Here is a 14,510-nt window from a genome sequence, read left to right on the forward strand (position 1 = left end):
GGTGGTTCAGTCGGTTAAATATCTGGCCCTTGCTTTTGGCTCTGGTTGTGATCTCAAGGTCCTGGAACTGAGCCTTGTGTTGGGCTCCGCACGGAGTCTGTTTCTTCTGCTCCTCCCTCCATGCCCTTTCTCTCTCAAATAATAAATGAATCAAATCTTTAAAGAAAAAAAAAAAAAGAAAGAAAGAAATCAGTACAGGAGCCCAGCTCAACCAATTAGAGAGATGGTAAAAGGCCAGGCTAGAAACTGCAACATAAAACACTCTCTAACCCAACAAAGGATTTTATTTTTCCTTCATCAGACTGCTGCTGGGAAACAACAACAACAACACCACACCGTGGCTCCCTGCTGCCACCAATTCGCTTGCATTCATCAGAGCAGGTGTCAGGGGAAAAGTAGTCACTGGCAGGTGAGCACACTTCTCAGTATCCTTTTTGAGGCTGTTGGGGCCAGCATCACTCTGGTCTTTGGCTTTCCAGGACTCCAGGGTCCCTCATAACCCCAAGAATGCAGTTTCAACAGCAGAGCAAGGAAAAACAGCAGCTTTCTCCCATATAAGCAGTCCCTGAAGCCCGAGACGTACACAGACACCCCTCAATTTCCTGGGGGTGGTGATAGTGCATCTTTCCTCCTAGATATCCATGCTAAAAACCTGGGACTCATCCTTGACATCCTTGACCTCCAAACAGGTACCATATCCTACTTATTCCACTTTATCCGTAACTGTATATGGGTCCCTCCTCTCTTGCTCCTTTAGTGTAGGCTTTCATCAGCTCCTGCCTGGATTTGTACTGCACCACCTCCACTGTAGTTTCCCAGCCTCCAATCTCACCTTTCCCATCTCTCATCCACTCCTGGAGTGATAGTCCTAAACTCAAAGCTGATCATGTTACTCCTCTAATTAAATGCTTCATTCATTCAAATGCACCCTTTTGTTTCTTCTTCCATGCTTCTGGCAGGAATGCTTGCCTTCACCTGAAGCAGTGACACCTCTATGAAACCTTCCCTGATCACTTGATGAGAGTGCTTCCTGTTTTCCTTTGACCCTGCCTGACCTGGTTCTTACTTAGTGCAGTGCTCACTGCCTGCAGCACCTCAATCCATCTTGACTGTATCCCTGAAGGGAGCACGATTCTGTGTTATTAAGCCTGACACCACATCTGGCAGAAAATAGGTTCTTCAGGTTTGTTGATTAAAGAGAGGAGGAGTAAAGGAAAAGTGGGAGATCTGAGCCAACCTGATCCTCACTTTGCAATACAGGAAAAGAGGGAAGGATGTGCCTCTTCCCAGAACCTGGGAAATACTACTGGGTCATAAGCCACATGGATCCACTAGGAGAATCTGCCCTTAAACTGAAAAATCATCAGACTACAAGAAGGCAACATAAGGCTCCCAGGCCACAAAATACACATGGGTCAATTTTTTACAGTGGCTTTCTGCTATCTTTACAACGTTCTCTCCACCACTTTCAGGAGCTGCTATGGCCTACTCACTGAATTACTGTCTTGACCATCTCCATCTCTGAGTGTCAAGAGGCAGGAGGAGTCTGAGACATCTTTCCAAACTCATGTGGTCAAAGGGTGAAAACTTCAGCATTCCTCATCTTTTCCCAAGGGAGGTGTCACTATTTCCCAGGAGCACTCTCCATGGATTTCCACCATTTCCTGACATATATCTAGAAGCTTCCCATAGCTGTTTGAGCTCATCCTTTTCCTGGTCACCTACTAGAGAAACCTCACTTGTCTCTATCCTTAAAGTACCCGGAAATGAGCATATGCTCATGAACTAAACAAATGTGTTAACAGATAATATGGGTTTCAGGGAGAACAGTCTAGTAATTCTTTCAGGTGCACAGAGATCCCATCTAGTGCCATACGCTTTTTTTTTTCCCTTTCCTGATCTCTTAGGTCTCTGAGAACGCAGGAGGTAAGATTTTTGCCTGACATAATTAAGTTCTTAAAAGCACTATTTGGTTTTTGTTTGTTTGTTTTGTTTTCATTTTTTTTTTGCAACAAATCTCTTCCTAATTGCAGCCAAAGAGAAGACATAGACTATGAGGCTGCACCAATCAGCCCAACAGACATATACGGCCAGAGAGCCTATCCCTGCTGCTCACACAAACAACAGCCCAAATGCAATCCAACTGCTCAACAGAGAGACTGGGACAACTGGGAGCTTCCCTAGATCAGTGAGGTGCATGTGGGGCTTGGACACAGAACTGACTACAGGGTATGCCTATCCCTGGCAGTGTCTTTGGGAAAATCTCAGTGCTCAGAAACACTCAGAATTGTCTAGGAAATGAACACAGCAGGATTGGAGCACGGGGACTAGGTCTCCAAGAGGAGTTCTCATACCTTTCATGAGGAGACAGAAAGAGACCCTGGGGAGCTCTCAGTGATAGGCCCAGGCCTGGTTCAGCTGCTGACAGGCAGCCAGACCAATTAAATAATTGTGATGGGAAAAGAAGGAAAGCCACTCCTTTCAGGCAAACTCCCATCCCAGACAGAAGGCTCCATGCAGCTGTGGCAACAGCAGCAGCAACAACAGGGCAGGGATCTCTTCCTCTTCCTCCCACTAGCTGAGAACTAATGCTTAAATTAGCACCTTGGAAACCCCCAGATCTGCTGGCGGTGACTTCTCTCCCAGCTCCTGCCACTCCCTTAGGCCTCCTTTTCAAGCTTGAGGTTCTCTTTCAAGTAAATAAGAAAAATAAATAAATAAATAAAAATCTTCTTCCCTAGAAGAGCTTTTCAAGTAAAGAATGCCTTCTGGATTCTTTCTACCACTACCGGCTAGGGAGGGTTATTTAATGATGGCGTCCCAGTGACAGGCCTGCCTCAGGACGGCTCAGTCCTTGTTTCCATTAGGGCTAAAGGAGACAGCCCCCACTCTGCCTTCAGAGGGGCTTACATTGAAGGAGTAAGCGTGAACAATAAACTTCTGCCAAACTGTATCTGTGTTGCTAACTACTGTGTCCCCAATACCTCATGTAAGATCTGGAACAGAGCAGATACTACATAAATATTTGGTGAATGAATTAGCTAAACTAGTGCTACCAGCTCCCTGTGATGCTCCTTAGAAGACAGAGTGAGGAGCTATTGTTTAAATTTTAAAGAGATAGTTTGTCTTCATTTCCTAAATGAGAAAACTGAATCCAGAGAAGAGGAGAGACTTCCTAGAGGTCTCAATAAATAATGGCAAAAAATGAAATAGGTCACAGTTGAGTTCAAGACCATAAAAACTTGGGACCCTAGTTTTTATGGTCTATCCAAATACCTCTAAAGAGTCACTTTGCCCTTCTCTTCTGTGGTATACCATTTTGATTCTTTATGCCCTGAAACAAAGGCTCTTTCAGAAACTCCACCCAAGAGTCTGCTGGTCTCAATAATACACGGAGCATTGGGACGCCTGGGTGGCTCAGTTGGTTAGGCTGCTGCCTTCTGCTCGGGTCATGATCCTGGGGTCCTGGGATCGAGTCCCGCATCGGGCTCCTTGCTCAGCGGGGAGCCTGCTTCCTCCTCTCTCTCTGCCTGCCTCTCTCTCTGCCTGCTTGTGTGTACTCTCTCTCTGACAAATAAATAAAAATCTTAAAAAATAATAATAATAATACACGGAGCATTTAAGGGGGTCTGGGGATCCAACCTGAGAACAGATTTTAAGAGGCAGAAGTCTACAGGGCGATGTCTATGCCCCCAAATGGAGGGATGACTGTATTGCCACTTCCAAAAGGCTCTCATTAACCTCAACAAAGTATCCTCTTGGAGAGAAATGCTCCTTTAGCCTTCAAGAAAAGTGTTTAAAGGCAGTCTTTTCTGATAAGTGCCTTCATGCATAAGCGTTTCTACTCCAGAATCACATAGACCAGAAGCACCTCAGGAGTCTTCTGGGCTCAAACTATCATTGAGAAATTCACACAATAACAAAGGCACCAAGGAAAACTAAGAAGGCCTTGTGACCCCATCCCTTCCCCACTTTCCTTGGACAACTATTGCCTACCTTCTTAGGAACCCCAGATGGGAGGCAAGAACCAACTCACTGCTTTCTTTTCCTGACTCACTTGGACCTCCTCCTCCTCCTTCATCCACCCTCCTTTTGATTCTTGATTAGATTCTTAGAACTGGAAGGGCAATCTAGTTTGACAAGCCAGGCTGGAAAGGTACTCCAGAAAGCAATGTTCTCTTAAGCCAGTTTAAAAGTTCTTCAAGTTCATGGGACAGACTTCTTATCAGGATCTTCTGGCCCCCAAATATTTCAGTGATGGCATCAGGCTAGGAAAAAAGTCCATCAGCATCTCTCTCCCCACTTTAATATTGTACACTTCTGTAAAGCTTCTCTGTTTGGGCTTCTAGAACTAAGTAGTCATAAAAAGGGGAAAAGGCCACTTACCTTCTCATAGGTGCCTCCTAATAATTCTCTCTACCACCCTCCAAAAGGTGTGGCTTACAGTGGGTCATAGGTCCCTGCCAATGTCTGGCTGGTCTGCTGTAATGGGTAGGTTACTTGCTCAGGAAGCTACAAAGCACATCTTCAGCCAGGGGCCCAAGGGCCCAAGAGTGGAACCTATTCCTCACCTCTCTGCCTAATGTAGAAGGAGGAGCCTTAAGGAGCCCCAGATCTCCAAGCTTTGGAAAGCTCTGCTCCGCTCCAGCAAAGCTCAGAGAATAGGGCATCCACACCTTCAGGTTCCTGGCCTGCCCTGTCTCCTTCCAGCTCCTCTGCAGGCTCCAAGGAGGAAGGGAGAAAAGTGAACAGAGCAGGGCACTCCCTCCCTTCCCCCTCTCCCTGTATCTGCTGGCTCGGCCTCCGCGGCGCCTCTAGCCCCGCTGCCCACGGCCGGGTGTACAAGCCAGTCAGGTAACCCTCTTGAGCGGTGGCCATCGGGCATGGTCTCCCACAGGGCTGGCCTCGGTCTCCCGCCTCCGCCATCCCCCTTCCATCCCCTCCTTGCCGGCAACGATGACATCATTCCTCCCAGACTCCGGGACCGCGGACAGGCGGCAGGATGGGCGCCCAGCAAAGACTCAATGCACGTAGGCCGAGGATGCTGGGGGCTTTTCCGAAAGGGTGGCCACAGGCTGCTCCACCGCGACCGCGACCCCGCCCCCTCTCCCGTCGGCTCCCGAGCTCTCTCATCCGCGCCCCTGTTTCTCCACCTCCCCGCTGCTCTCTCTCCTCCGTGATTCCGGTTCTAGCAAGCCCTGCCTAAGACTACCTGCGCTCTCCTCAGGAGAGGAACGGAATTCAGGGGTGCTGCACCGACCCCCTGCCTCCACCGGTCCTTGGCCCCGGCCCCGCGTTCGCATCCGTAACCAGCGAACTGGAGGGCCAGGCCCCCTCCTCTTCTGCCGGCCTATTCCCAGTCCCTTTTACCCTAACTGATCCTGGCCCACAGGAGGCATCACGGACCTCCAGGGCCAAGCGGCTCCTCACCTCTCATTCCAGGCCCCTGGGGCTGCCGGCGGCGGTGCCCCACCACAGTTCCCTTTCTTTCCCAGCTAAGGGCCTCCCCTGGCAGTGTGCACCATTGTGCCCCAAACGTTCCATCCGATGGCCCTCCCCGTAGCTCCCTTGGCCTGTCTCTGCTGACGGTGCCCTGAGCCTTTACAGGCCTCTTTGCTGTCACCCGCGTATTCTTCCACGGTTATCTTGTCCAGCAAGTCCCCCCTCCCACTAAGATACGATTTCAAGGCTCCCTTTGCCCCATCCCAAGGCGCCCCCTCCGCAGTCACCAAGGCCTGATTTCCTCCCTCCCCCTCGGGCAGCGCCCCCTCCCGGTCCTGGCCTGCCCGCCGCCCGCCCCCTCACCAGCGGCTGCATCTCCGAGTGCGCGGTGGGCACCTGGAACCGGTCGATCTCTTCCATCATGGTGCCGGCGGGCGAGCGGGCCGGGGGCCGGGCGCGGCCAGGGAAGCCGACGGGACCGCGCGGGGCGGCGGCCCCAGGAGTCTGGTGGGTGGTGCAGACTAGGCCGCCCGGGAAGAGTCGGGCGGGCAAGCGTCCGGGCAGATGGAGGGGTGGGCGCGGGGAGCGAGGTTCGTGGCTGAGGCCGGAGTGGCTCCGTGGGCTTGCCTTAGTGCTACCGCGGCCGTGGCCGGGCAGAGCCGCAGGTCCTGCCTCGCCTCCTCCTCCGCCGCCGCCTCCTGTCAGCAGCTCAGCCACTGCGGTGACTCGGCAACTCCACTTCCGGGTCCGGGACACCGCCTGAACTTGCATTATTCATGAGGAGGCAGTGCCTGTATGCTCCAGCCCCTCCCACATGCGGGAGTTCTAATGAGCGCTGCCGCCGGTCGTGTTATTCCTGAGGGGGCGGGTCTTAGTGGAGCGGGAGGTTCCCTGTGCGCCCAGCCCCGCCTCTCCTTCGAGCAGGAAGGGGGCGTCAGAGGCGCCTGCGCCTTGGCTAACGGTTGGTTGCTAGGCAACCGCGTCAGGGAGGAGTCGAGTCTATACTGCAAGGGCGCGGGGACCCACAACGACGGCTGTCCCCAAAGAACCCCTGCGACTGGGAATTGAATTGAAAAAGAATCCAGATTTTCTGTGCGTGATCGAGGGGACAAACTCCTTGTCCTCAGGCAAGAGAGCATTTTGTAGGTGTTCCAAGTGTTGAGGTGTTTCCTGCTTCTTCCGAGATGCCCCAGAGACAGCCGCCTCGTAGGCAGGTAACACAAACCTCGACTGCTCTCTCCCAATGACCTCTGACCTTCGCCACCAATGACCACTGATCATACTTATACTGATCCTTCATCTTCTTTTCCCTGTTGACCTTTAACCTTCTCTCTCCCTGTGACCCCTGGCCTGTGCTCCCACTGACGTCTAACCCTGTCCTTTCTCCCTCTAATCCTAGCTTCCACTCCCACACTGCCCCTGACCCACTGTTTCCTATTCCCCTTCCACTTGTCCTCACCTCACCTTTCCATTCCCACTCTCCACTCATACCACAGACCTTCCTGACCAATCTATCCTCCTTACCCCTAGCCCCCCTCCCACTAATGCAGCCCTCATTCCCCTCACATTCTTGTCCCAAAGAAATTCTTTTTCCTGCCATTTGCTGTATGCCTGGTGCTGGGCTAGGTTGGGACCCAGGCCTTTGAAAGCCCACAGAAGGAGTGCAAGGGAATTGTACAGCAGACACAGAACAGATTATAAACAGGAGTTTGGCTTAGATTTTCTGTGCTAGGCCACTTGTCAAGAGAAAGAGGTCAGGTAAAGAGGAAGAGGAGAGAGATGTTCTTCCCATTTTTGCCAGTCCCCCTACCTCACACACTTGCACACACCAAACATTGGCCTCTGATTGTTTCTGGAGCTTCATATATCCCTCTTCTGTGAGCCCCTGGGCCACTCCTGTGACTCATTCAGCCATGCGAACTTTGGGTCCTTGTTGCCACCTGGCCAGATATCATTCCTTCTCACAGGAAACCCAAGAGTTAGCCCCTCCACCCACCAAGTACAGAGTTCTACTTTCCTCCCCAGCATCACTCTGGAAGGTGAAGTAAGGCCCGGCTTCTCAAGGATCCGTCTGTGGTTGCCACTCAGTCCTTTAAGAATTCATTTTTTCTAAACTCTTTATGAGTTATCACCTTGGGACTATTATGCAGTTTCTGGCTCTGCAAAGCAGGACTTCTAATTATTTATTCTAAATTTCCCTCACTCAGATCTAGGTATTTTGAGGTTTGGAGAGAACACCTGTGTCCGTGATGTTTGTGACTGTCCATAATTTGGTCTGCTCTTCTCCATATTAGCCTTTGCTACTTTGCTTCTTTCACCTGGCCTTCCATAGCAGGTAGACTCGTCTTTCTTAGATCTCTGCAACTATGAGGAGACTGCTATTCCTGTATGGCCATGCCCTAGTTTTATGTTGGGGTTGAGCTGTGTTTTGAAGCTCATGTATTGTGCTTGGGCCTACTGACTACAATTTACATGAAGTTTGTTTTAAATTCAGCATTACTGATATCTGGTTCATATTCAATAAAATGAATATTTTAATTGTACATGTTGACAAGTTTTGAAAAATTGATACAGTTGTGAACCACCACCCACAACTGAGATATAGGACACTTCCTTTACCCCCAAAGTTTCCTTGTGCCTCATCCCAGTTGGTTCTCCCCACACCCCCACACCCAGGTAACCCCTGCTTTCTGTCACTGCAGATTATATCTGTCTTTTCTAGCACTTATAGTTTGAACAAGCTTGGGGTCAATTTCTCCAGCCCATTAGGGGAGACATTAGAGGCTAGTTTCACTGAAAGCAGAGAGAGGTGACAGCAGACAGGAAGCAGAGAAACCTGGGTCAATTGACACTATATAGATCAGCACTGCTCCCTGGAGGGAAGGGTTGTTTTAATACTGTGTCAGTATTGTTATGTGGGGTGTGAGAAAAGGATGGGTTGTGCCAGATTGTATTCTTCAGTCTCTTGTCTCAGTGAACAGCAATCTGGGTCAATGGTGATCTGGGTGTGGAACAGTCTAGAGAGGTTTGAGAATTTGGGCCTTTCCTCTGGGAACTCAGTCCAGTGGGGGAGACAGAACACAAGCATACAAAGGTAAAAGAGGATAGGATCCTTGGGATTGGCAGGAAAAGAGATATGTAGGTTGGAGCAGCAGAAGAGCTACAAGGAGGAGGTATCAATGGCTTGGATGCCTGCAGTGGAGAGGGAAGGTCAGGATTGAGCTTGTTAGGGGACAGAGAAGAGTTTAACTCCATTCTTCATGTCACTCCACTGAACAGAATTTTCAATGGCTCCCTCTTGCTCTCGGGATAAAGTCCCAAAGTCAGACCTGTTTTGTATAGCCTGCAAGGCCTAGCACGGTCTAGCCTTGCTATCAACCCTACTTCAAATGCTACCATTGCTCTGTGAAAACTCCACAGACCCAGCACACTGAACTGTCCTCACTTCCTGGCAAATGACATCCACATACTCCTCTCTCCTAGGCCTTTGAAACTGCCATTTTCTCTACCTGCTTGGTATAATCATTTCTGTCTGCTGCCACCTGTTCTATGCCACTCTGCCTCAAATCTCTTCATTTCCTGGCCATACATCAGGTCTCAACTTGGCTGTCCTCTTCTATAAGGGATTAAATCCCCTTTCTGGAGGCAGGATAGACTATAAACTCAATGATAGCAAGGATGTCTATCTCATTCATTGTTGAGTCCCTGAAACTAGCACAATGTCTGGAATATATTAAATTTTGAAAGTGAATTGAATATGAGTTCTGAATGCCTGGTGCTGTTCTTTAGAAGTTTTGATCTGAGTGTGTTTGAAAGATAGGAAGGGGTAAGCTTGGGATGAAGAGACTAGTGGGGAGTCATAACAAGAAAATGTCACGGTAGAAGCATGTTTTCCCAGGTTCATGTTTATATCTGCTTTGGCAGGAGGGCTATGAATGATCCAGATTTGGATCACACATACCCATGGTTTAAGAGCTGGGCATTAGAGATTTAAGAGGTCAACAATTCTGATGATACCATCATTCTCATTCCACAATTATTCGCTGGTCACATATTATATGCCAGAGACTGTTCTAGGTATTGGTGATATAGCAACAACCAAAACAACCCAAAATCCCTGTCATGGAGCCTATCTTTCAGTGGGAGGTAAATTATCAATAAGTAAATAAGTAAAATATATGGCTAATCAGATAGTGATTGATGTCAAGGATTAAAATAGAGCAGGAAAGTAGAATAGGAAGTTCAGGGAACCAGAAGATTGTGATTTAAATATAGTCATCAGAGAAGGCCTCACAAAGGTGGCATTTGAGAAAGACCTGAAGGGAATGAAAGAGTTAGCCTCTAAACTTCCTAAGACGGAAGTCTACTATACATGTTCTGGATCAACAAGGAAGGGAAGGCGGGAAGTGACAGGTCAGAGAGGTGAAACCCTTTACTCCATAGGGTTAATCAAACAACCCATGGCATATTAAATCGGTTGTGATAGAGTTCCATGAATCATAATTTGTAATTAAAATGCATGAATGTCAGGCACCATAAACCATGACCAGCTCAAAACATCACCAGCCCCAATAATGAAGTGTCCTTCCTGAAAATATTGAGAATTCCAACTGGCTGCATGTGTATATGTGCAGGAGGAGTTTTGCAACATTGCCAAACATTGCCTGGCAGCCAGACTTCTTAGTAGAGAACTGAATTAGAGTCTTCTGTGAACTCCAGTTAAAAGCTAATTTTAGTTTATGACTAACAAATTTTAGTACTTCTTTATAACTCAGTTAGTTACCATAAAAAAAGAAAAATCATTCTGGAGTTTTGCATCATTTGCCTGTGGGAGCCAAAGAAAAGACTTGCATTTCTGGATCATTTTATGGTCTCTGCATAGGCCCCTCATGGACAGTACTTTTCAAACTGATGATCTTGATGAAGGGTGACTAGGATAGGGGAGAATTGGCAAGAATGTATACAAGGCCAAAAAAGAGTCTTAGGTGATTCAGAGATTTTTGGTCTGGTGACAGCCTAGCATCCATAGCTGGAAGGACAAGAGGAGGTGAGCAGAATCTAAGGGCAACTGAAGTGTTTCTATATATTCAAAATAAGGTATCCATGCTCTTATGACCCTTCTCCTCAGTGTCATCCTTACTCCTTTTATTTTCTTCAAGCCCTAGATATGATCCTTTGCCCCTTTATCTCCTGAATATCTCCCAAATCAAACCCCTTTTTTCATATTCCCCACCACCTCCTTAGCCCAGCCTACATCATCTCTCACCCAGAGTGCTGCAAATCCTTGTAACTGGGATTTCCTCATCCACTCCTGCTCCTTCTAATCCATTCTCTACAACTGCATCAAGGGAATTTTTTCCGCTGTCAATTTGATTATGTCATTCCCACTCAGGACCTTTCAGTGACTTCCCACTGCTCTTAGTTAGGATAGGGACAAATTTTTTAGATAACCCTTCAGGGGTGTATATGGGCTAAGGCCCATTTGGAGCTCTAAGCCTTAACTTTTATTACTTTCCCCCTATTAGTGCTATACTTTAGTTCTCTGTACTTCTTTCTGGAACACTCTTTAAACCCTCCCTTACACATGTACTCCTAAGATTTCAGCCCAATCATCAGTCTCCACAAACTGCCCCAATGTTGCTGCCCAGCTAATGAAGATAGGGTTGTTTCCCCTACTATGTAGTAATATACCTTTTTTTAAAGATTTTGTTTATTTGACACAGAGAGAAAGAGATCACAAGTAGGCAGAAAGGCAGGCAGAGAGAGAGGGGGAAGCAGGCTCCGGGCTGAGCAGAGAGCCCCATGTGGGGCTCGATCTCAGGACCCTGAGCTCATGACCTGAGCCGAAGACAGAGGCTTAACCTACCGAGTCACCCAGGCGCCCCTGTAGTAATATATCTTGATCCTTTCTTGATCCTTCCTTCCTTAGCCCTATGTACTTACTCACTTGTTTGTATAAGTATTTGATTATTCTGTGTCTCTTCTATTAGACTGTGAGCTCCTTGAGAGTAGGACCTTTGGATGTTTTTGCTCATATCTATTCTCAAGTTCCTAACACAGTGGCCATCACATCAGAAGCTCTCAATAAATGATTATTTAGTGAACGATAGAGTGTGATTGGGAAGTAGCATAGGGTGTAATGAAAGCATGTAGTAGGATATCCTAACACTGCTTCTAGGGGAATGAGGGACGACTTCTAGGTGGAGCACTGTGATTTAAGGTTTGGACAAAAGAAGGAGTTCAAAATACAGGATAAGGAGAAATGACCAGAGAAGTTAGAAGACAACACAGAACAGAAGACATACAAGAACATACATAGAAGATAACAAAGAAGAACAATGTCCTAAAGAAGAGTGAGTTTAGAGTGAATTTACAGTGTTTATAGTGAGTTTACAGTGTTTATAGAGTATGTGGCCAACTGTGTCGCATGCTGCTAAGGGGTCAATGAAGATGAGAACTAGACATAGCCATTAGGTTTAATAATTAGGAAGTCAATGGGGACCTTGGAAAGAATAATTTTCAAGGTAAAAGCCAGACTGAACTGAGCTAAGAAGACAATAAAGACTATGTAGACAAGGATTTTTTTTTTTCTTTGTAGGGATGGAAGTAAGATTTGAATATGTTAAATGCTGAGGGGAAGGACCCTGGCATAGAGAAAAAAAAGGTGGAGATCAGGAGACATAAAATATTGACTGGAACCAAGTCTCTGAGGAGGTGAGAGTGGATTAGTTGTAGGACAGGAGACAGAACGCTGTAACAGGAGAAGAGAAAGGAGGAAGGGATGGATGCAGATGATGATAGTTTAGAGGCTTAGGGGCACAAAGTTGAGAGAATTTTCTCTTCTCTTCCCCTAGTAGTGTTATGGAATTCCTTCTGGAAGTGATAACTAGAAAACAAATTTTGCCAATGGCAGTTCCATTCTGTTATGATTATACTCATGCTATTTTAGAGTTACGGTCTGAGGTTTGTCATGCACAATTATCAGATTACAAAACAGCTGTGAGCATTTGCCGCCAGAACTTGGTCTGCTCCCCTGTTTACTATAGAGCCTAGCACATTGTTAGTACTCAGAACATGCCAGGTACTCAAATAACAATGGCAGAGGGCTCTTGTGCTTATCGCTGGGCTTTGCAGCCTGCAAACTGATGCTGAAGAGTAATTTTGATTCTCTGTCTCCAGCTGTGAGCAAGTGACATGAAATTGTTTTCTGCCAGTTAGGGATTTGTATGGAGCATTCAGTCTTCCTGTTGCTGAGGCAGAGTTGTATGGAAGAAGCAGGCAAAGGACACAGCTGTTGATAAAAGTTTTTCAATGTTTTGTGTCTCAAAACACTTTGTCCTACTTATGGAGTCACTGGATTCCGGTTTGTACGGTGGGTTTATGTCCTCTATTTTTCTCACCTCCTAGATTTGAAAACTCTTGGAAGTGGGACCAACTCAGCCTTGGTTCTTCTTTAGCTGTCATCCTAGGATCTGGTACATAGTAAAGCTTAATAAATACTGGATGAATGAATAATGACTGAATGAATCAGTTGATGAGTAAATAAATACATGATGGAAAGGTATGTACTACAATACTCTGAACACTAACTTTTCTTTCCTTCTGGGTCTGCAGCAGAAGCTGCTTGTGTCTTTGTCTTCATCAAAGCAGCTTTATTCTCTTAATTACGTAGGGATCCTACTCCTGATGTTAAGCTTTTTTCCCTACTTTAATTTTTACCTCACATCCATTTTCTTATTTACTTATTTTTCTCATGTGTCATATATTTATCTTCAAATCTTGCTTTGGGACAAACTGGAATATATATTGATTAAAAAAAAAAAATTGCGGATCCCAGGGTGCCTGGGTGGCTAAGTCTGTTAAGCTTCTGAATCTTGATTTTGGCTCAGGTCGGGATCTCAGTGTTGTGAGATCCAGCCCCTCCATGGTAGGCCTGGTGCTGGGTATGGAACAGTTTAAGATTGTCTTTCTCCCTTTCCCTCTGCCCTCCCTCCCTCTCCAAGCACTCACGTGTGCCCGCACGCATACTCTCTCTCTCTCAAAACAAAAAGAAAAATCTGCTGATCTCTAGACAGACACATGGTTCCAAGTCTCTGTATCTTTGAAAATGATTTTGTTCTTCTGCCTGGAATGCCCAAGGCTTTCCTACTTCTAGTCTTTATGGGCCTGGCAAACTCTAAGGCACACAGATTTTAGTCAAGCTCTAAATTGCAAAGAACAGAGACACACTCAAATTACCTCAAGTAAAGGGAAGTTGGGTGAAGGGGGAAAGGTGTATGTGGGGGTTTGTGGATGGATATTATAAATACATAAGTAGCCTAGAATCAGAACTGGAAAACTATTGGTTCTGAAACAGATAGAAGTACTCATTACTTTCTCTGTATCTTTCATGGCCTCTCTTCTTCTCTTAGCAACTATGTTTCATTTCCCAATCAGCCACCTTTTCCATATTTCTGCTCCCTCCTAACTTTAGTGTGTTTCCAGCTCATCACGCCACTTTGGCCTCTAACTCAGAAACATCTCCATACTATCTGCACCCATCACCAGTTCGCTCAGGAGTCCCAGTTCAAACTCTTGGAGAAAGAATCTGATTGACCCTAGCTTATCTGTTCATGCTAGACTGTATCAGGGAAAGACAAGATCACATGGCTTTCTAAGCAGTCAGAACTGTGAGCCAGGCAGTTTCTCTTGCAAGGATTGTAAGGTATAACCTGCTTTACTCCAAAGTAACTAGTACATTGTTTCCGAAAAGCCTCTTTCCCATACATTGTGCAGGGGCTCAGATTTCTTCCAGCTCAGTGCTTCCATTCAGGGCTGATATTTACATTACAAAAGGTTCTGTCCTTTACAAAAGCCTTTCCTTTAGGGTTGCTGTTCCTGGGTGTGGGTGTGAGTGTGAGTGAGTGCTTTAAACAGCCTGTTTCTGCAATGAATTTTGTTTTACGTTTAAGATTTTATGTATTTATTTGACAGAGAGAAAGAGAGAGAGCAAGCAGGGGGAGGAGCAGGCAGAGAGAGAGAGGGAGAAACAGGCTCCCCGCTGAGCAAGGAGCCCAATGTGGGGCTTG

General features: G+C 46.8%; 2 protein-coding genes across 6 annotated transcripts in view; one reads left to right on the top strand and one right to left on the bottom strand.

Moving 5' to 3' along the window:
- Positions 1-6,235, bottom strand: part of FAM219A (family with sequence similarity 219 member A) — a 46,788-nt gene extending 40,553 nt beyond the window's left edge. For 2 of the 4 annotated variants that reach the window (XM_032860407.1, XM_032860405.1), the window contains exon 1: positions 5,806-6,227. In XM_032860407.1, coding sequence (XP_032716298.1) covers positions 5,806-6,213 — 408 coding nt within the window. In that variant the 5' untranslated portion in view covers positions 6,214-6,227. Of the gene's footprint in view, positions 1-5,805 lie in introns of all 4 variants that reach the window. The other 2 variants (XM_032860408.1, XM_032860406.1) reach the window with 2 other exon arrangements.
- Positions 6,236-6,422: 187 nt separating this feature from the next.
- The window catches only part of DNAI1 (dynein axonemal intermediate chain 1), a 58,695-nt gene continuing 50,607 nt past the window's right edge, over positions 6,423-14,510 (top strand). For both annotated transcript variants that reach the window (XM_032860415.1, XM_032860416.1), the window contains exon 1: positions 6,423-6,656. In XM_032860415.1, the coding sequence (XP_032716306.1) occupies positions 6,627-6,656 (30 nt within the window). In that variant the 5' untranslated portion in view covers positions 6,423-6,626. The remainder of the gene's footprint in view (positions 6,657-14,510) is intronic.

The sequence above is a fragment of the Lontra canadensis genome, unplaced genomic scaffold, assembly GCF_010015895.1.
Source record: "Lontra canadensis isolate GAN:19392208 unplaced genomic scaffold, GSC_riverotter_1.0 scaffold19, whole genome shotgun sequence".
Classification (NCBI taxonomy): domain Eukaryota; kingdom Metazoa; phylum Chordata; class Mammalia; order Carnivora; family Mustelidae; genus Lontra; species Lontra canadensis.